Here is a 20,697-nt window from a genome sequence, read left to right as displayed (position 1 = left end):
ACATGAATATTCATAACAGCATTATTCATAATTGCCAAAAAGTGGAAAAAAACAACCCGCAACCCACATGTCCATCAATTGTTGAATGGATAAACAAAATGTGGTATACCTATACAACGGATCATTATTCAGCCATAAAATGGAATAAAGTATTATCGATACATGCTACAACATGGACGAACCTTGAAAACATTATGCTAAGTGAAAGAAGCCACATCACAAAAGGCCACATATTATATGATTCCATTTATATGAAGTGTCTGCAATAACTAAACCCATAGAAACAGGAAGTAGATTTGTGGTTGCCAGGGACTAAAGGTGGGGGATGGGAGCGACTGCTAACAGGTACAGGAAATCTTTTCTGGGGGATAAAAATGTTCCAAAATTAAACCATTCCCAAAGCCAACTCTTCAGACAGGGATTGGACTGGACTATAGGATAGAAAATGATACTGGTCAGGAGTGAGCTTCTTGGACCAAGTAGACACATGAGACTATGTGGGCAGCTCCTGTCTGGAGGGGAGATGAGAAGGCAGAGGGGGTCAGAAGCTGGCTGAACAGACACAAAAATAGAGGGTGGAGAGAAGGAATGTGCTGTCTCACTAGGGGGAGAGCAGCTAGGAGTATATAGCAAGGTATATATAAATTTTTGTATGACAGACTGACTTGATTTACTAACTTTCACTTAAAGCACAATAAAAATTACTGAAAAAAAGTTCCAAAATTAGATTGTGGTGATGATTTGTACAATCCTATGAATACACTGAATTAAATGGGTAGATTGTATGTATGTGTAGGGTACGTGAATTATATCTTAATAAATCTGTTAAAAAATATTTATTAAAGCATACAATAAGTATATCCCAAGGTGGGGAAAAAGGTGTGGAACATAAGCCACTGCTCAGAAAGCAGAGAAAAACAGGAAGTGAAGGGGGGGCCCACCTCAGATAGGCTCTTTGGTTGTCAAGAACAACAGATGTGGCGGAGGTGGTGGGAACAGAGATCAGAGATGGGGGGTAGGGCCTGAAAGGGAAACAAATGCACCAAAAACGTGCCTGCTTCACAGTGTTGTCAAGGGCCAGACTTTGGACAATCTTTGAAGGAAGTCTTAGAGCCCTGAGGAGGAGATTCTGTGATGTCAATACCCAACCTTTGTGACATAGGCACTGGATGCCAGGGACAACTGCCCCCAGGGAATGGGGTCTTCAGCTCCCAATGGGGGCGGCGCCAGGGTCGCCGCCCCTTGAACAAATTCCCAGTCTCTCAGAGGCTTTGCACCTGCTGGCCCCGCTGCTATTGCTGCTGCTGCTGGATGTGAAAAGCCATCTCAGTCAGGGGGAGACTGAGCCAGAGGACAGCAGCATTAGGGAAAGCAAGGGGTCAGGGGAACCAGAGCGGCAGGAAGCCAGGATGCTTGCTGAATCCCTGACTGGGGTTTAGGAGAACAGAATCTGTAACACAGAAGACCTCTGCCTGTCTGAAGGAAGACGGAGAGCAAGACTCAGACAGAAACCTGGGTCAGACTGAGCTTAGGGTGGTAGATGCTGCGGGAAGATGGAGGTGGAGCCACACCGTGGTGACTGTTCCTCTCTCTCCCAGGTTCCCTCACTGCTGAAGCGCCTCGTGAAACACAGTCCAGAGAAAGCCTCATTGGTAAGAGCTCACAGACCCAAACACCCTCAACTCCTAGCTCCATTTCTGCCCCATCCCCCCAGCCCACTCCTCCAATCGCATCCCACCTTTCTTCCCTCCCTGCTCCATTCTTCCCTGGTCCTCACCTCCCTGGAGCATTTTGCCAGCACTTCTGATCCTAAAGGCAGGTGTGGATTTAGGATCTTGGTGATTTCAGCCTGGAACTGGGCTTGAGGCAGACCAGAGAGAGATAAAAGTCCGCCTTGAGAAGTCTAGGGCCACTGTGAGTCCTTCCAACTCCGAAGAGAAGAGAAACAGCTCTGGAGCTGAGATCAAGAAAATCACAGATCACAGACCCTTACTGCCAGGACAGTTTAGAGATCACCTTGTGCAAACCTCTCATTTGTGGAAAGGAAAAACAAGTCCGAAGAGGGATTCGCCTAAGGACACCCTGATAGTATCTGTTGCCATCAAGTGGATTCTGACTTATGGCAACCCAATATGTTTCAGAGTAGAAACGCACTCCATGGGGTTTTCAATGTCCTTAATCTTACGCAAGCAGATTGAAGGCCTTTCCTTCACAGTGCTGCTGGGTGGACTCGAACCACCAACCTTTCGGTTTTTAGTTGAGCGCAAACCATTTGCACTATCCGGTGACCCTGACATCCTGAGAGTGAGAACCAATTCTCCAGACAATGAGACTGTGAGGGAGGAAAGAAGGGGAAAAAAGAAACGGAAAATACGGATGAGAGGGACCAATTGTCCCAACATCTTGGGCTCTTTGTCTCTTTCTCCGCAGGTCCTATGGGCTGTGCCTTCCTCCCACCCTACCTAGATAACGGCTGCTGCCCCTCAGCTCCCAAGAGCCAGCTCTGATCCTCCGTCCCCACACATCCCTCCTCGATGGCTGACTGCAAAGAAGTGAGAGGCCACGCTTAGACCCAAGCGCCCGCCTGAGTACCCAGAGAGCCTGGTGCTGCAGGGCAAGGTGTCCCTTTGGTCTTCCACCAACACCTGCCCCAGGCTGGAGCCACACTCTGCACATAGAGAAAGGGCCTGATTTCTCACTCACTTCTGGCTTTGAGATTCCAGTCCTGCCTTTGCTGGGTCTCTAATCCCTGGTCTTGTCACCCAGGTCCTTTCTGGACTCAAGGCAATGTTGCCTCAAAACAAGGACCAGGTGCTGCTACAGAACGCAGTGTCCCCTGGGCACCCTTCTCAGGGCCTCTCACAACTTGCGGACTCTGCTCTCCCCAACCGACAGCCTCTCCCTCCCCATCAATCACTTCCTCCCTCCCATCCACGTCTTCCCTCTTCCCCCCAATCCCAGCTACCCTTCTCTCCTCCCCCACAGTTCTGCTCTCTGGACTCACACTTCTCTTCTGACTCACATTCTGACTCTGTCCCACATCTGAACTCTTCCTCTCTCCCAACTTCCCCCACTTTCTTTCACCAGAATTATCCCTCTCTCTCCCTTCCAGGGTCCTCCTCCCCATCTAACCTGCTTTCCTCCTCTCCCTCTCAGCCACAGAACTCCTCTCTCCCCAACTTGCCTTGCTACTCTCCATCCCATCCCAAAGGCCCACCTAGCTCCACGCTTACTTCCCCCAGCCCCAGCCTACCTTCTGGGGTCCACTCTTCCAGGCAGACATGGCACTTGCATCAGTACAGGGACTCCAGGTCCCCTGGAGTGGTGGGGGGATGCGTGGCAAGCGAGAGGGACCCTGCGGAGTTCAGGGACCCAGGAGCCCTGGCCCAGGCCCTGGTCGTCCATCTGGGGCACCGCCGCATCGCACACGACCTGCGTCTACTGCTTTTGCAGCGCCTGTGGCTAGGCAGAGCCGGCCAGGCCCCAGTAGTGGAATATCCCATATGCTTGGTGTGTCTCCGTCCACGCAGTCCCTCCTGCCCCATCCCCAGGTACAGGACTGGGCCCCGGCTGCTGGCCTTCCCCCAACTGCTGCCCTGTGCACAGGGCCAGGAGTCTGGGCCGCTTCGCATAGGCATCGGCTTCGGCCTCCGCCTACCTCGGGGCCAGGCCAGGGCCTTGCATCTGTTGCCAGAAAGAAGGCCGGAGGAAGTAGGACCTCAGAGCGAGACTGCTCAGGCCCCTGGGTGTCAAGCCCAGGCATCTCGGGCACCAGCATCTCAAACCCCAGTGGCTCAGGCCCAGGCAGATCCAGCCCCAGGCACATCCTCCCAGACCGGGAGCCTCAGGTCGCCAGGCCCTCAATCACGAAACTCTGCCCCCAGCTCAGGGCCTCTCCTCCAGGCACCAAGACAGGCCACTGCCTCTCCGAGGCCCAAGCCTTCCTCTGCCCCAAAGAGGTCTGTCTCTTCAGAGCCTATCCCCCTAAAGTCGCCATCCTAGTTCCAGAGCCACGGAGGGTCCCCGGAGCACCTCCTTCAAACACCACCCTCCCCACCAGGCCCCAAATCTCTGGGAGTCCCCGAGACACCCTGAAGGGCTGGCTGGCTGGAGGACAGGTGTGTTCTCCAGCTCTGAACCCTGGGAGCCCCTTGTGGAATCTGCTGTCCCCTGGCTGAAGAGGACCAAGGGCACTGGAAGCCCCCTCCAACCTTCAGCATATCCAATAAAGCCTGACCCTGCACAACTTATGTTTGTGTCCTACTAAGAATGGATGGCTGTACCTACAGGAGCTCTACTCTCCAAACAGGTCCTCTTAGGGGTAGTCAAAGGAAAAAGAAAGCCCATATCATGGACCTGAGGAGAGCAAGAGCCCCACAAGGGCTGAGTGCCTGAGATAAGCTTATGCTCTACCAGGGCCTTCATACGTTAATTCATCTCCATGGGACTGATACTGGCATTCACAGAGCTGCAGCCACTGGGCCGATTCCTTTGGGTGCACCTTAGGTGCCAGCTGAGGCGACCAGTCCTGAGAGCAGAGACTGTGTTCTTGCAATCCTTGAGTCTTCTCACAGGGGAATACACTGGTCCTCAGACAGGAGACTAGAAACCCAAGTGGGTGGGTGGGGTGTCAGGCAGAGAAAAGGCCTACTCGGAGCCACGCTACCTCCCCAGCCTCTCGCCCTAAGAGAAGCCAGGGTGTCAGAAGGTAGGTAGCCTCCACCCCCAAACCTGCTCAGGAGTGGGAGTGCTCAAGAATGGGAAAGAAGCCCAGAAAAAGGGAATGGAAGACTCCTGCCTCTGCCACCCACAGAGGATGGGTGTTGTCTTATCCAGTGCTACTATAACATATCACAAGTGGATGGCCTTAACAAAGAGAAATTTATTCTCTCACAGTGTAGTAGGCTAAAGTCCAAATTTAGGGCGCCAGCTCCAGGGGAAATCTTTCTCTCGCTGTCAGCTCTGGAGAGAGGTCCTTGTCCTCAATCTTCCCCTGGTCTAGGAGATTTTCAGGTGCAGGGACCCCGCGTCCAAAGAACGCACTCTGCTCCCAGTGCTGCTTTCTTGGTGGTATGAGGTCCTCATGTCTCTGCTCACTTCTCTTATGTCAAGAGATTGTCTTAAAACACAACCTAATCTTGGAGATTGAGTCCTGCTTCATTAACGTAACTGCTGCTAATCCCATCTCATTAACATCATAGAGACAGGATGCATAGGAAAATCACATCAGATGACAGAATGGTGGACAATCACACAATCAATCATGGCCTAGCCAAGTTGATACACATATTTTGGGGGGACACAATTCAATCCATTACAGGTGTTAAGATAGATAGTGTCTTCCTCATACTAGGAAGCAGTGGATTCGGGGTTTGAAGGTCATTTTCTCTGGTTTTGGAGGAGCCCTGGTGGCATAACGGTTAAAGCACTTGGCTGCTAACCAAAAGGTCGGTGGTTGGAACCCACCAGCCGCTCCACGGGATAAAGATGTGGCAGTCTGTTTCCATAAAGATTATAGCCTTGCCCTGAGAGTATGGCCCCCAGTCACCCTTTTAACTCAGTACTGAAGTCACTCCTGAAGTTCACCCTTCAGGCAAAAATTAGACAGATCTATAGGGCCAACAGAAACCCTAGTGCGGTTGAGTGCTACGGCTGCTAACCAAAGGATCGGCAGTTCGAAACCACCAGGTGTTCCCTGGAAACTCTATGGGGCAGTTCCACTCTGTCCTATAGAGTTGCTATGAGCTGGAATCGACTTGACGGCACTGGGTTTTTGGGTTATAGGGCCAACAATAACACACGTGAGAAATGTGCTTTACAGTTCAATCATGTATATGAGACTAATGGGCACACCAACCCAAAAGCAAAGACAGGAAAGAAGGCAGGAAGGGACAGGAAAACTGGATGAATGGGAACAGGACCTGGGGTAGAGAAGGGGAGAGTGCTGACACATCTCAGAATTGGTAACCAATGTCACAAAACAATTTCTGTATTAACTTATATAATGAGAAACTGATTTGCTCTGTAAACTTTCACCTAAATCACAATTTAAAAAAAAAGATTGTTGTTGTTGTTAGGTGCCGTCAAATTGGTTCTGAATCACAGCGACCCTATGTACAACAGAATGGAACACTGCACGGTCCTGTGCCATACTCACAATCTTTGCTATGCTTGAGCCCATTGTTGCAGCCACTGTGTCAATCCATCATCTCCTTAATGGCCTTCCTCTTTTTTGCTGATTCTCTACCAAGCATGATGTCCTTCTCCAGGGACTGATCCCTCCTGACAACATGTCCAAAGTATGTAAGACCCAGTCTCACCATCCTTGCTTTCAAGGAGCATTCTGGTTGTACTTCTTCCAGGACACATTTGTTCGTTCTTTTGGCCACGATTCAAAAGCATCAATTCTTCTTCGGTCTTCCTTATTCATCCACCAGCTTTTGCATGCATGTGAAAAAAAAAAAAAAAAACACCATGGCTTGGGTCAGGCACACCTTAGTCCTCAAGGTGACATCTTTGCATGTTGTTGTTGTTAGGTGCCGTCGAGTCGGTTCTGACTCATAGCGACCCTATGCACAATAGAACGAAACACTGCCCGGTCCTGAGCCATCCTTGCAACCCTTGTGATGCTTGAGCTCATTGTTGCAGCCTCTGTGTCAACCCACCCTCTGTGTCAACCCACCTTGTTGAGAGTCTTCCTCTTTTCCGCTGACCCTGTACTCTGCCAAGCATGATGCAAAAATCTTTGCATAGATGTCACTACAAAAGATTACGGTCTTAGAAACCCTATATGGCAGTCCTACTCTGTACTGTAGGGTCACTATGAGTTGGAATCGGCAGCGGGTCTGGTTTTTGGTTTTTTTGGCTTGTCTGGTTTTAAACCAAAGTCCATGCTGCCTTCATTAAGAGGAGAGAGCCACAGGTCATGTTTCTGGTATGTGACCTCGGACAAATCACTTTCTCTCTAGGTTAAAAAGTGCGCTTGTATGAGTCATTTCATCCTTGAAGTATAAAAAGCTTTAATCCAAGGATTTCTTTTTTGAAAGTTTACTAGCCTTTATTAGGAGTCCAAATGTTTAAGCACCTCTGAAGAAAGGCCTGGCGATCTGCTTCCGAAAGGTCACAGCCATGAAAGTCATATGGAGCACAGTTCTATGGATCGCCATAAGCCAGAACCAACTCCACTGGCAACTAGTCATCTTTATTAACCCCACCTCTTCTTTTCCGTAATCACCAAGGGCGTTCCCTTCAAGGAAGCAGCACCTCCCATGCCCCGCACAAAGATGGCGGAGCGCGGGGTCGCAGGGGGCGGGACCGGCGCCCGCGTTGCGTCACCCGGCCGAGTAGTGCTGACGCGTATTGTCGGGTCTGCACTTGCGCGGAGACAGCGGCTGGAGCGGAGCGCTGTCGCCCTGCGCGGCTGGAGCCGGGGTTCGGCGGCCGGGAGGGAAACGGGCCCTGCGTGTGGTTAGAGTATCGGCAGCCCTGCGGATGTGAGAGGAGCCGGGGGTCCTCCAGGCGGCAGCCGGCCCAAGCTCATCGCCGGGCGAGGCATGTCCCAGGAGCTGCGGTGTGAGCAGTGAAGAGCGCCGGGCGGGATGGGCCGGCGCCGGGCGCCAGAGCTGTACCGGGCCCCGTTCCCGCTGTACGCGCTTCAGGTGGACTCCAGCGCCGGGCTGCTCATCGCGGCGGGTGGAGGAGGCGCCGCGAAGACAGGCATAAAGAATGGCGTGGTGAGACCGCAGGGCCACTGGGGCCGGGCTACACCACGGCTAAGGGCGATTCCGGGGTGGCCGCGGGTCACGGGAACGCGCCGTATCTCAGCTTCTGGCCCTGCCCCACCTCCGTGGGGATCCCCGGGAAGCCGGGCTCCCCCGCGCGAGTTTCAGTCCAGCCCGTTGAGAGACTCCTAAGGTTAAGTGAAAACTGCGCGCACCGCTGCGTAGGCGCGACCTACGACCTCAGGAGCAGCCCCGGGGTCTTATCGTGTCCTTTTCCCGGGAGGCCACATAGACAAGTCCATCTGCCTACTAGCAGCGACGAGAACGGCGCATTTGGTCGTAGGCCAGGTTCCTTCACTTTGAGTCTCACTCCGGAGGTAATATCCCCAGTCCTGGCAGCTGTACAGGTTTCTGAGGCCCAAATGAGGACTTAAGAAAGCTTTGTGAACTAGGAAGTGCAGTAAGCAGAGGAGTAAGGCATCAGACTAGAAAGATGTCAGTTTGCCCTTAGGTGTAGTCCGAGTACCCCTGAACCTTGCTCATCCTGGCTTCCTCTCTCTCAGCACTTTCTGCAGCTAGAGCGGATTAATGGGCGCCTGAGTGCCTCTTTGCTACACTCCCATGACACAGAGACACGGGCCACCATGAACTTGGCACTGGCTGGTGACATCCTTGCTGCAGGGCAGGATGCCCACTGTCAGCTCCTGCGCTTCCAGACCCGTCAGCAGAAGAGAAACAACAAGGCAGAGAAGGCAGGTGAGGAGTGCCTCTCTAGCTCTTTGGAAAGAGATGAGGAAGATCACTCTCCTCTTGGTCTCTCTAAAGAAGTGGGGCTGTGGTGGCAAAGAGTGGAAGCCTGCCATGTGGAGAAAGGCTAGTACTGCTGTAGAGGCCTGGGACCTGGCAGGCTGTTTGTATTGCAGGTTCTAAGGACCAAGGACCTCGACAAAGGAAGGGGGTGGCCCCAGCAGAGCAGAAAACTGGAGCGGAAACCCACTGTGAGGGGGTAGAGCTCAGTGTTGAGAATTTGCAGGCGGTGCAGACAGACTTCAGCAGTGATCCACTGCAGAAAGTTGTATGCTTCAACCATGATAACACCTTGCTTGCCACTGGAGGGACGGATGGCTACGTTCGTGTCTGGCAGGTGTGGTTTGGGGGCAGGGGGGACGGTTAGGGCAGGTGAGTCAGTAGCAGCAAGGCCAAAATTGTGAGAAACTGCACGTGGGTTTTGAGAAACGTGTGAGTGCAGCCTGCGTTGAGTGGCCATTAAAAGAGAAAAGAGTGTTCTTGCCGGGTGCCTGGGCTAACCATAGCGGGGGTTTGGCTGCAGGTACCCAGCCTGAAGAAAGTTCTGGAGTTCAGAGCCCACGAAGGGGAGATTGAGGACCTGGCTTTGGGGCCTGATGGCAAGGTGAGGAGGTGGGGAGGTGGAGAAAGTAGGTGGTTATGCTGCTTGCTCAGTAAGTGGATCCCCTAACTGCCCATCCTTGGCATCTTTATTCCTGACTAGTTGGTAACTGTGGGCTGGGACCTTAAGGCCTCCGTGTGGCAGAAGGATCAGCTGGTGACACAGCTGCACTGGCAAGAGAATGGACCCACCTTTTCTAACATGCCTTACCGCTACCAGGCCTGCAGGTGTGAAGACCCCGGAGGGTGGCTAAAAGAGGCACAGCCCAGATGTGGGGGGGGGAGTGGGGAAGACTCAGGGAAAGCTGGGGAGGATTGTGCCCTTGCTAGGTGTCAGCCGAGGCCTGGCCAGAGCGCAGGAGGGCGTAAAGCTCTGCGGGCAGCTGGGCTGGCCCCAGGAGCTGAGCAGCCTCTCTCCTGGACACAGGTTTGGGCAGGTTCCAGACCAGCCTGCGAGGCTGCGACTCTTCACAGTGCAGATTCCCCACAAGCGCCAGCGCCAGCCCCCACCCTGCTACCTCACAGCCTGGGATGGTTCCACCTTCTTGCCCCTTCGGACCAAGTCCTGTGGCCACGAAGTCATCTCTTGCCTCGGCATCAGGTGTGAGGCAGTGCTGGCTTGGCTGGGTGTGGGGGTGCCTGGGGAGCTTGGGAAGGAGTCCTGCCTGAACCCCTGAGGACTACTGTTGGGAACAAGGCTCTCTGCAGAGGCCTCCAGGACAGTGAGCACTTTATTATTTGTTGCAGTGAATCGGGCACCTTCTTAGGCCTGGGCACGGTCACTGGCTCTGTTGCCATCTACATAGCTTTCTCTCTCCAGGTAATGGGTGAAGGTGGGCACAGCCCTGAGGGCTCTTTAGGGTGGGGACACTTGGCCTCCCTCTATCTAGAGTGTGCAGAAAGGAGTCTGGCCCACCCTGTAGCGGGAAAGCCTTCTGGGGGCTGGGGCATGTTTTCCAGCAGAAAGCCACCCAACTGAGCCTTCCTCATTATTTCTCCTCCTGCCCCTAGCGCCTCTACTATGTGAGGGAAGCCCATGGCATTGTGGTGACAGATGTGGCCTTTCTACCTGAGAAGGGTCGTGGTCCAGAGCTCCTTGGGTCTCACGAAACTGCCCTATTTTCTGTGGCTGTGGATAGCCGATGCCAGCTGCACCTGCTGCCCTCACGACGTGAGTCATTGTACCACCCCACCTTTAGCTGTAGCAGAAACTCATCCCCTGGAGAACTATAGCCGGCTGCTCCTTCAGTGGAGTAGGTTGAGGGTCCTGTTGTTCAGCCTGTGAAGGCCCTTTGCCTGTTGACATCTTCCCTTACCCCTTCTGCAGGGAGTGTTCCGGTGTGGCTGCTGCTGCTGCTATGTGTTGGCCTTATTATTGTGACCATCCTGCTGCTCCAGAGTGCCTTTCCAGGCTTCCTTTAGCCTCCCTTCCCCCTGGAAATCAGGGGCCTGGATGCTGCCACCATCTAGACAGGAATGGAGGCCTGGATCCCCACTGATCACTCCATCTGGGTCTGCAGCTGAGGTTGCCCCCACTGAGACAGAAAGGCACTGCCTACTTTTCCCATTCAGGCTTAGCTGTGGCCCTCTGACTCTGGGCACCCTGCATTCATTCTGTGGATTCACCCAGGACAGTGGTATCTGAAGCCCAGGCCACACTACCTGCCCCCTTCCCTCTGCCTACCAGAGACTCCAGAGTTGAGCTTTTCCTTTTTGCAGAAATATGTGAAGGTACCCAAGAGCCTGCAGAAGCTGCCGTCCTTCCTGCAGAAGCCATCTGCTTATCCACCTCCCCTCAGCTTGTAGCCAGTGCTTTTCTCCTGGAGCCCCTGGCATTTGTGGGGCAAGGACTGGCCTGGGACTTGCTGTTAGCAAAGGAAGGGGCAAAAGAAAAACCCAGGGAGGAATCCGTGGATCCAGCTGGGCAGTTCCAAGCCAGCCAGGCTAAATATGGAGTAAGTTCCTGGATAGTCTTCCCCAGTCTTGAAGAAAGGGAAAATGAATCTGAGCCCATTAGGGAGGAAAAGTTATTTAATAAACTAGAGAAGACTGAACTAAAACCCTAAAAGGTGCTCTTAGCAGCTCTTGCTTCTCTCAGCAGATAGGAGAGTCCTGAGGCTCAGCAGCTCCTCTGGGTGCTGGAAGACGGCTCTGGCATACTGATGCAAGAGGCGGCTCATATAGCAGTGGTGCCTGGGGAACAGCCCTTCCATGAAGCCAATGTGGCCACCGTGGGCTGTGATGAGCAGTGCAACATGGGGAGAGTGTTGGGCAGCCTGGAGGGGAAAGGCTGGGGGAGGGGTCAGAGAGGAAGTGAGGAACCTGGGCTTCTACTGAAGGCTGGGCTCTCTCCACTTGTACCTCACAGCCCATTTTCCCTGAGGCTTAAACATCAAGGTTCAGGGTACTCACCACTGGCTGGGGAAAAGGGGTCGTCTGCGGCATTGAGGCAGAGCACAGGGACCTGGATGGCGTCTACCTTGGTTCTCGGGCTTGCTGCTTGATAGTAGGCAGCAGAGTCTCGATATCCAAAGGCCACACTTGTGTAGCGCTCATCAAACTGGCGAATTGTGTGGGCCTGGGTGTGGTGGAGGTGGGCGGGATAGGGTAAGGTAAGGATGAGGAGTAGGAAAATAACTGGAAGAAGTAACTGGGGAGGAGGGAGTGGTTGAAACACTACCTGTAGCACAAAGTCTACATCCACCACTTTTTCAATCACCTTCCTATTTCTGCAAAAGAGCAGGTAAAGGTTGGGATCTAAAATGCCAATCTTCCAAAAGCCCTCTCTCATCTACTGTCATTACTCCTGGACCTGACCCACGGCCTCCAGCCCCCAGTCTATGTCTTACTATCTCTCAAGTGAGAAAGCCCAGCTGTAGAACTTACCTGAGCACTGTGAGAACCTGGCCGTCCTACCCTATCTGCTACCCCCTCCCCACCTGCCAAGACCCTACCGGCCCACAACGTGGCAGAGGCCGGCAGTGAGTTGCTGATTGAAGAGCAGTGAGTTGAGAGGTGTCTCCAGGGAACAGACTGTCTCAAAGGAATCCCAGCATGCAGAGAAAGTCAGTGCTGCCACCACCCCTGCTGCCTGCCCAGTCCGTGCCAGGTGGTTCAGCACCAGTATCCTGCAGGATTGGACCAGGAGCCATGAATGAAGGGTTTGCATTCATCAGTTGGGACAGGTGGAAAGGGAAAGGGCGTGGGGGTGGGGTGGGGATAAGATTGGGCCTTTCGGTTAAGCCCAGGCAGCCTTTACCCTCCAAAAGAGATGCCCACAGCCAGCAGTGGAGCTTTGGGGTAGCGGTGCTTAATGTGCTTCACAGCTGTCTCCAGATCTTCAGTATTGGCAGCACAATAGGCCCTATGAGTCTGAGGGTAAACCGTATCATTGGGTAGGGAGGGAGGCCCTGGCCAGAAGGCAGAAGAAAGCACTTCTTGGCCCTTTGGCTAAGATAAGTGCAGGGAAGGCATGAGAGAAGGAAGGGAAGTGGAAGAATAAGTAGATAGAGCCCTAGAGCCAAGCATCTCTGATGGGGTCGGGTGAAGGCCTGCTGCTTCATGCTATTTGGGGAGGTGACTCACCAGCAGTTCTTCCCCACGGCAGCCCCGGTTATTAAATACAACAGCCCTGTGGCACATACAGGTACATCTTAGCCAGACTCTCCCTAGAAGCCCCTCTCCCCATTTGGTAGTCTTCAGAAAGACCCCAGTCAAAAGGCTCCCTTCATATAGCACTCCTCCCCATACCTATCAGGGTCTGAATTGACTTCTCCCTGTCGAAAGTGTTCAGACACCATTCAGATCCTCCTAGGCTGTGCCCATCCTTACCTATAGCCATCCCTCAAAGCTTGGTTAACTAGGTGCAAGATATATGTCTCCTGGCTACTGCCTGTGATGCCAGGAAGCAGTAATACAATGGGCTGGGTGGTAGGGTCAGGGTATTGGCTGCTGTCATGCTGGCTAGCCCAGTCTAGCAGGAACTGTCCTCCATCCAGGGTTTGGAGGACTTCACTGTAGTTTTGGAGAGAGGGCACACAAAGACACTATTAGGAACTTGTACTTCTCAAAGATTTACCCCCAGCCCCACCCACAAACAAGTCACACAACTTCCCATCAGCATTCTTTGAGGGCAGGCTTTATGCAGCGCATTAAGGCTTTAATAAGGTGAAACAGGGACACAGAAGATGGAGTATTAACTCATGGTTGTGCAGTGTGCCCGCCCATAAACATGCTTTCATTCTTACCTTCATAACACTGAGGTATCTGGGGCAAAGATTACCTTCATTTTAACAAAGGCAGACAGGTAGGGGTCCCCTGTATACCTGACAGCTTCATGTCCACTCCCTTTGTCCCTTCTTACCTCCAGTAAGAGACTTGGGGCCGAGACTGCGTTAAGACTCGGGCAATGGTTTGCAGCCTTCCCTCAAAACACCACAGTGTAGGGTAGAATGTCTCAACGGTGACTGGACAGTGTTGCTCCAGGAACGTCAGAAACCTGGGCCCTGTCACCAGTCGAGGCCTCTGTAATCACACAACACAATCTGCCTCACTCCCTTGACTTTGCACGCAGCCAGGGAGGCACCCAACACCAGATGAGTGACCCCCTCTCCAGCGGCCAGTCTGGAGGGCACTGCTTGGTCTGTGGGTGAGACAGTCAACACGTTTCAATCTGGAATGACAGTATAGTCCAGATAGCGCCCCAAAGAACCCCAGTCCTGGAGCATCACCTCTCTAGAATTGACCCTGAACTTACTCAGAACAGTGTCTAGGATCTGCTGCAGTTGATGGGTGCTGGCTGTCCCATTCAGCCTATCCATGCTCCAAACCCATTTTGGAAAGAGGCAGGTAATACAAGGCAGAAAAAGTGTCCAGCAGGAAGGTGGGGCTAGAGTTATAGGCAGGGACTGAAAAAATCGGTACTGTTCAATCTGCAGCCTTTGCTTTGCAGTTGGACTACCCACACCCTGTCATCTTCCCAAGACTAGCTCTGGCCATTCTGGTTTCCGGCTTTAGCACCGATTGCCTGCACATTCCTGTTGTTCTGTAATGTGTGCTCACTACTGCTGAAGGGCTCCTTCCTACCACAGCATCACATTTTCTTAAAAAAAAAAAAAAATTTTTTTTTTTCTGCTGCTAGACCATGCTCTAAAGGAGGAATGATCCTAGTGTGAACAGATTTTCCCTTCATGCCACCCAGGGGGGAAGGCAGCAGGGATGGGATGACAGGGGCAGGGGAGGTCAGTGGTCACTCAGCCCTGACTTTCAGCCCCTCTGCTTGGTTCTGGGTGGGTATCAAGTGAATGAGAGGGCCTAGGTACGCAGGAAGCTGATGAAGGAGGAGCATGCTGTACACAGCCAAAAGGTCTCAAGCTCAATAATGGAAACTGCATTTCTGTAGCAGGCCCTAAGGAACTTGGGGACCAGATTCCTATTTCTTTTACAGTCCCAGTACTCAAAAGAGACTGGGGAAATTATAAACTAGAGAGGCTAAGGTGATAGAGTGGCTGTTGTGAGATGTGACTTGTACCATCGTCCTTAAGCCCTGGAATAACAAGGGCTGTGATTCATCGAGCACTTACGCAGGCACTGGGTTCAACCATTTGAGATAGGATATCTTATAAGTAGTTTGCCCAAAGTCACACAGCAAGCAAGCAAGAGGCAAAGCAGGATTAATTATAATGATACTATCACTAATACTAATAGGTAAAATTGGTTGAATGCTCACTGTATGTCAGGTGTTGTGCTAAGGACTTTACATGATTTTACTTCATCTTCACAACAGTTCTATGTGGTAAGTACTATGGTCTGCCTGTGGGAACAGGTTTGAATGCCAAGTAACTTGTCAGTGGTCACAAAGCTAGTTAGTGGCAGAGCCGGGGACTCAATCCCAGGTATGACTCTGGAGCTTGTGCTCTTAATGGTACTCTAAAACCAAAAACCAAACCCATTGCCCTCGAGTTGATTTCTACTCATAGTGACCCTAAAGGACAGAGTAGAACTGCCCCAAAGGGTTTCCAAGGCTGTAAATCTTTACAGAAGCAGACTACCAATGGCTGGATTTGAAACCCTGACTTTTCCCTTTAGCAGCCGAGCGCTTTAACCACCGTGCCACGAGGCACAGAACCTGCTCTCCATTAGGTGATAATAGCAAAGTGGAGCCTGGCAGTAGCGCAGGGCCAGGGGGCCAACCATTCCAGCCCCCAGGAAGAGCTTGAACCCCCGGCTAGAAGCTGCGCCCTAGACCCGAGTATCCCACACCCGCCGGCCAGAGCGCTGGACCCGCACGCACCTGGGGCACACATGCCCAGTAGTAGCCCAAATAGAGGGCAGCGCCAAGTCCCAAAAGCAGACTGAAGGCCTCTGTCCAAGTGCCGTTCTGGGGACTCAGGGCTGAGCTCAACATTTTCTATTGCTGGGTGCCCACTCACAAGTTCATGGCTTGCTCCAGCGCTTCACTAGTCAGCTGACAGGAACACACCGTGCCCAGCCCGCCACAAGCCATTGGGCCGCCTGTGCACGTCCGGTCTGCACGGCCCCGCCCTTCGGGGAGCCACGCCCCGCCGGCTGGCCGCGCGCATGGCGGCCCGGGAGGCAAAGGGCGGCGCTACCACCTCGCTGAGCCGGCGAGGCGAGTCTGGTGCCTTGCTAACCAGAGTGACCTCCGTGTGCAGGCCCCGAGGCTGTGCTTCCCTGCTTTCCCTTCCCGGTTACTAGCGGTGGAGCACTTTCCAAGGTCAAGCTGCCACCGGCTCAGCCGCCATCTTGGTGAGGGGCATCTCCTGCTCCTACTTAGTCAAACGCCTCCCCAGCGACGGCAAACAACCTGGTTAGGGCCCGCCAGCCCCTCAGTCCTTCACACACAAGACACAGCGACTCCTGTGGTGTTTTTCTGCACTGTCACACAGTACAAGCATTCACAGTGACCCTCACATACAGGACACAGCCACTGACATGGGAACACCCTGCAGTCTCACACAGTGTTCAACCACTCTCAGTGATCCTCCCACGCTGGACACAACCGTTCCCATTATGGCGCCCCACACTCTCACATACACAGGTTTCAGCTACTCAGAGGGTGCCCTTCCACACCAGTTCACAAACATAGGTTAAAGTCACTTGTATAGTGTCACTCTACGCTGTCTCATACCCGCAATTCCTGCCACATTCGTCCTAAAACAAATATTTACTCATCATTCACCCTTTACCAGGCACTTTGTTGTTTTGTTTTTTTGTGTGTGTGCGTTAGGTGGAAGTTTTCAAATCAAGTCAGTCTCTCATACAAAAAGCCATACACACCCCGCCATGCACTCCCAGATGCTCTCCCCTTAAGGAGACAGCACACTCCTCCTATCCACCCTGTATTCCCTGTGTCCATTCAACCAGCTCCTGTCCCACTCTCCCTTCTCATCTCGCCACAAGACAGGAGTCGCCCAGATAGTCTTATGTGTCTACTTGAGCCACGAAGTTCACTCCTCACCAGCATCATTGTCTATCTTGTAGTCCAGGCCAATCCCTGCCTGTAGAGTTGGTTTTGGGAATGGTTCCAATCTTGGGCTATCAAAGGGTCCGGGGACCATGACCATCAGGGTCCCTCCAGTCTCAGTCAGACCATTAAGTCTGGTCTTTTTACGAGAATTTAAGATCTGCATCCCACTGCTCTCCTGCTCCACCAGAGATTCTCTGTTGTGTTACCTGTCAGGGCAGCCATCAGTTGTAGCCAGGCACCAACTAGTTCTTTGGGTCTCAGGCTGATGGAGTCTCTGGTTTATGTGGCCCTTTCTGTCTCTTGGGCTCATAATTACCTTGTGTCTTTGGTGTTCTTCAGTTTCCTTTGCTCCAGGTGGGTTGAGGCCAGCTGATGCATCTTAGATGGCCGCTTGCTACCATTTAAGACCCCAGACGCCTCTCACCAAAGTGGAATGCAGATCATTTTCTTAATACATTTTGTTATGCCGATTGACCTAGATGTCCCCTGAAACAATGGTCCCCAGTCCCTGCTACACTGGCCTTTGAAGCTTTTGGCTGTATTTAGGAAACTTCTTTGCTTTTGGTTTAGTCCAGTTGTACTGACTATCCCTGTGTTATGATTTGCCTTTCCCTTCACCTAAAAAATATTTTGTCTACTATCTAGTTAGTGAATATCCCTCTCGCTCTCTCCCCACCCTCATAACCATCAAAGAATATTTTCTTCTGTGTTTAAATTTTATCCAGAGTTCTTATAATAGTGGTCTCATGCAATATTTGTCCTTTTGCAATTGACTAATTTCACTCAGCATAATGCCTTCCAGATTCCTGCATGTTATGAAATGTTTCACAGATTCATCATTGTTCTTAATCATTGCATAGCATTCCATTGTGTGAATATACCATAATTTATTGATCCATTCATCAGTCGATGGGCACCTTGGTTGCTTCCAACTTTTTGCTATTGTAAACAGTGCTGCAGTGAACATGGGTGTGCATATATCTGTTCATGTGAAGGCTCTTAGTTCTTTAGGGTATATTCCAAGGAATGGAATTGCTGGGTTGTATGGTAGTTCTATTTCTAACTTTTTAAGGAAGCACCAAATTGATTTCCAAAATGGCTGTACCATTTTACATTCCCACCAGCAGCATATAAGTGTTCCAGTCTCTCCACAACCTCTCCAACGTTTATTATTTTGTGTTTTTTGGATTAAATGCCAACCTTGTTGGTGTGAGATGTAATCTCATTGTAGTTTTGATTTGCATTTCTCTAATAGCTAATGATTGTGAGCGTTTCCTCATGTATCTGTTAGCGGCCTGAATGTCTTCTTTACCAGGCACTTTGCATACCTCAGGGATACTGTTCTCAGTGAGATACAGAAACAAGTAATCTATTAGAGCAGTGGCTTTCAACCTTGGCTACAGATTAGAATCATCTGGGAGTTTTAAAAACTGCCAATGCCCAGGCTCCACCCACATAGAGTTGGTGTGGAGAGGACCCTGTTGTTGTTGGTTGCCATCCAGTAGATTCCTACTCATAGTGACCTTATATAACAGAGTAGAACTGCTCCATGGGGTTTCCTAGGCGTGGGGTTTCTTTATAGGAACAGATTGCCAGATCTTTCTCCTGCAGAGTGGCTGAGTGGGTTTAAACCTCCAACCTTTCAATTAGCAGACGAGCGTTTAACCATTGTGCCTCCAGAGCTCCTTGGAGAGGATCCTAGGTATCAATATAATTTAAAAGCTGTCTAGAATATTCTAATATGTAGTCAGGGTTGACCCCCTGCAATAGAGTGTGGTGCTAGATAAGGGTGCTAGATGGGAGCACTGAGGACGGTGCCTAAACCTCATGGGGGAGGGGTTCCTCAAGGAAGTTTACCTGAATATCAAATGACAGTACATTTAAGGTGAAACCAAAATATGAGTAGGAATTTCCCAGGCAAGTAGTGGAGGGGAGTAAAGGGGAGGGGGGGTAGGGTGAGTAGTTGTCCCAGGAGAGGAAATAGCATGCAAAGGCCCAGAGGTGAGAGAGGACAACTTCTTAACAGAGAAATTTGGTGCACCTGGAGCAGACCAGGTCATGGGCACCTACATAAAGGATGTTAGAGTTTATACTAAGACAGAGGAAAGCCATAAAGGGGTTGGGTGACATGATCAGATTTATATTTTAGAAGAATCATTCAGCCTACTTGGAGAATGGATTGCAGAAGGATGAGAATGGAAACAGAAATGCCAATTGGGAGGCTGTTACTAGAACACCAGGAACAGAAGATGGCTCCCCAGACTGGGGGATAGACCTGGAGAGGAGTGAAGATCTTCAAGATAGGAAGCGGAGGGAAAATGCAATACAGAATTTCAACTTCTCATGGAATCCAGACTTTCTGGAACCATTGAGGCTGGATGAACCCCAAAACTATTGCCCTGAGTTAATCTTTAAACCTTAAATCAAAAAAAAAAAAAAAACCATGAGGACTTCTTTAAACCAAACAATAAAAACGCAGTGCCGTCGAGTCGATTCTGACTCATAGCGACCCTATAAGACAGAGTAGAACTGCCCCATAGAGTTTCCAAGGAGTGCCTGGTGGATTTGAACTGCCGGCCCTTTGGTTAGCAGCCGTAGCACTTAACCACTATGCCACCAGGGTTTCCAACCAAACAAAAGTTTAGCCTAATTAGTAAAGAATGTCTGCCTTGAGCATTGTGCTCTTTTAAGAACTATCCATATGGAATCAAATTGATGAACTTGAAAGATTAGATAGGAAACATAAGGGGCAGAGAGTTTATGTTAATGAAGGAGGAACAGTTTGGAAAAGGAGGGTGAGAATGGTTGCACAAATTGAAGAATACAATCAATGTCATTGAATTGTTCATGAAGAAATTGTTGAATTGGTGTATGTTCTGCTGTGTATCCTCTCAACAACAAATAAATAACATTATGAATAGTGCTGCAATGGACATTGGTGTACAAGTCTCTTTCTGAGTCTCTGCTTTCAAGTCTGTCACAATAGGCAAAAGGTGGAAACAACCTAAATGCCCATCAACAGATGAATGGATAAACAAAATGTGGTGTATACATACAATGGAGAAATGAAGTCTTGATACCTGCTACAGAATGGACAGAGCTTGAAGACATCATGCTGAGCAAAATAAGCCAATAAGGACAAATATTGTATGGCCTCAAGAAAAGACAAATACAGAGAGATCAAAGTTTATTTGTTTATTAGTGGTCACCAGGGGTCAGAAGGAGGGGAAAACAGGGTTAACAGTGATGAAGAAATCACATTGATTAAGGGTAAGGTTGCACAGCTGATTATCATAATTGCTGTCAATAAGTTGCACACCTGCAAAAAAATTGAACTGGCAAAAGTTGTGTGGTAGATATATTTACAACAAAGACAAAAAGTTAAAGTAGCTGCTGAGGCTGCTTATGTGCAACCAAACACCTCATGGGATTTGGTTCCTTGGTTTGGATGTTTCTGGTCATGGTTTCATGCGACGTCCCAGTTAACTGGCCGAATAACGTGTTCATGCTTCTGTTCTACCTCGTAGTTCATTGAGTAGTGGTCTTAAACGCTTGCAAGTGGCCAGTCAAGGCACAACAATTGGTCTCTATTCACCTGGAGCAACAGAGGAAGAAGGACAGCCAGGAATAGGAGGAGGATATGGAATGTGTGGTTAATTGTCTCCATGAACAACTGCCTCCTTTCCCATGAGAACAGAAGAACTGGATGGTGCCCTGCTACCATTTCTGAACATTTTGATAAAAGATTCCATAGAAGAATCCTGATCAAAAGGGGGAAAAAATGCAGAACAGAATTTCAAATTCCTATGAACTCCAGACTGTCCAGAGCCATGGAGGGTGGATGAACCCCTGAAACTATTTCCCTAAGATAAACTTTAACCATTAAACTAAAAATATGCCCTGAAGTCATCTTGAAACCGAACAATAGTTTACCTTAACTAGTAAAAAAAAAAAAAAGTCTGCCTTGAGCATTATGCTCTTTTAAGAACTATCTATATGGGATCAAACTGACAACAAGAACTCAAAAGCTTAGATAGGAACCTTAGGGAGCAGAGAGTTTTGATAATAGGGGAGGAACAA

General features: G+C 50.6%; 3 protein-coding genes across 3 annotated transcripts; 2 read left to right on the top strand and 1 right to left on the bottom strand.

Moving 5' to 3' along the window:
- Positions 1-2,787: 2,787 nt before the first annotated feature.
- On the top strand, positions 2,788-4,002 carry PRR30 (proline rich 30). Its single transcript, XM_049904008.1, has one exon. The coding sequence runs from the start codon at positions 2,788-2,790 to the stop codon at positions 4,000-4,002; it is 1,215 nt and encodes a 404-aa protein (XP_049759965.1).
- Positions 4,003-7,375: 3,373 nt separating this feature from the next.
- PREB (prolactin regulatory element binding) lies at positions 7,376-11,227 on the top strand. The gene is made up of 9 exons (XM_049903915.1): positions 7,376-7,733; positions 8,285-8,477; positions 8,645-8,865; positions 9,052-9,132; positions 9,232-9,356; positions 9,556-9,729; positions 9,876-9,948; positions 10,140-10,299; positions 10,456-11,227. The coding sequence occupies exons 1-9, from the start codon at positions 7,599-7,601 to the stop codon at positions 10,548-10,550; spliced, it is 1,257 nt and encodes a 418-aa protein (XP_049759872.1). The 5' UTR covers positions 7,376-7,598; the 3' UTR covers positions 10,551-11,227.
- ABHD1 (abhydrolase domain containing 1) lies at positions 11,142-15,625 on the bottom strand. The gene is made up of 9 exons (XM_049903916.1): positions 15,421-15,625; positions 13,492-13,652; positions 12,960-13,142; positions 12,714-12,759; positions 12,388-12,500; positions 12,083-12,256; positions 11,809-11,857; positions 11,541-11,706; positions 11,142-11,418 (listed from the first exon to the last, which is right to left on the bottom strand). The coding sequence occupies exons 1-9, from the start codon at positions 15,532-15,534 to the stop codon at positions 11,204-11,206; spliced, it is 1,221 nt and encodes a 406-aa protein (XP_049759873.1). The 5' UTR covers positions 15,535-15,625; the 3' UTR covers positions 11,142-11,203.
- Positions 15,626-20,697: the final 5,072 nt, after the last annotated feature.

Source organism: Elephas maximus, chromosome 12, assembly GCF_024166365.1.
Source record: "Elephas maximus indicus isolate mEleMax1 chromosome 12, mEleMax1 primary haplotype, whole genome shotgun sequence".
NCBI lineage: Eukaryota > Metazoa > Chordata > Mammalia > Proboscidea > Elephantidae > Elephas > Elephas maximus.
The sequence above is the reverse complement of the archived record's forward strand: the minus strand, read 5'-3'. Positions and strand labels throughout refer to the sequence as shown.

Coding starts and splice junctions, on each gene's coding strand:
- PRR30 (XM_049904008.1), top strand. CDS start 2,788: ATGTTGCCTCAAAACAAGGACCAGGTGCTGCTACAGAACGCAGTGTCC.
- PREB (XM_049903915.1), top strand. CDS start 7,599: ATGGGCCGGCGCCGGGCGCCAGAGCTGTACCGGGCCCCGTTCCCGCTG. Junction 7,734..8,284: donor CAGGCATAAAGAATGGCGTG/GTGAGACCGCAG, acceptor CCTCTCTCTCAG/CACTTTCTGCAGCTAGAGCG. Junction 8,478..8,644: donor CAACAAGGCAGAGAAGGCAG/GTGAGGAGTGCC, acceptor TTTGTATTGCAG/GTTCTAAGGACCAAGGACCT.
- ABHD1 (XM_049903916.1), bottom strand. CDS start 15,534: ATGTTGAGCTCAGCCCTGAGTCCCCAGAACGGCACTTGGACAGAGGCC. Junction 13,653..15,420: donor ACTGGGCATGTGTGCCCCAG/GTGCGTGCGGGT, acceptor GTGTGATTACAG/AGGCCTCGACTGGTGACAGG. Junction 12,257..12,387: donor GTGGGCATCTCTTTTGGAGG/GTAAAGGCTGCC, acceptor CCAATCCTGCAG/GATACTGGTGCTGAACCACC.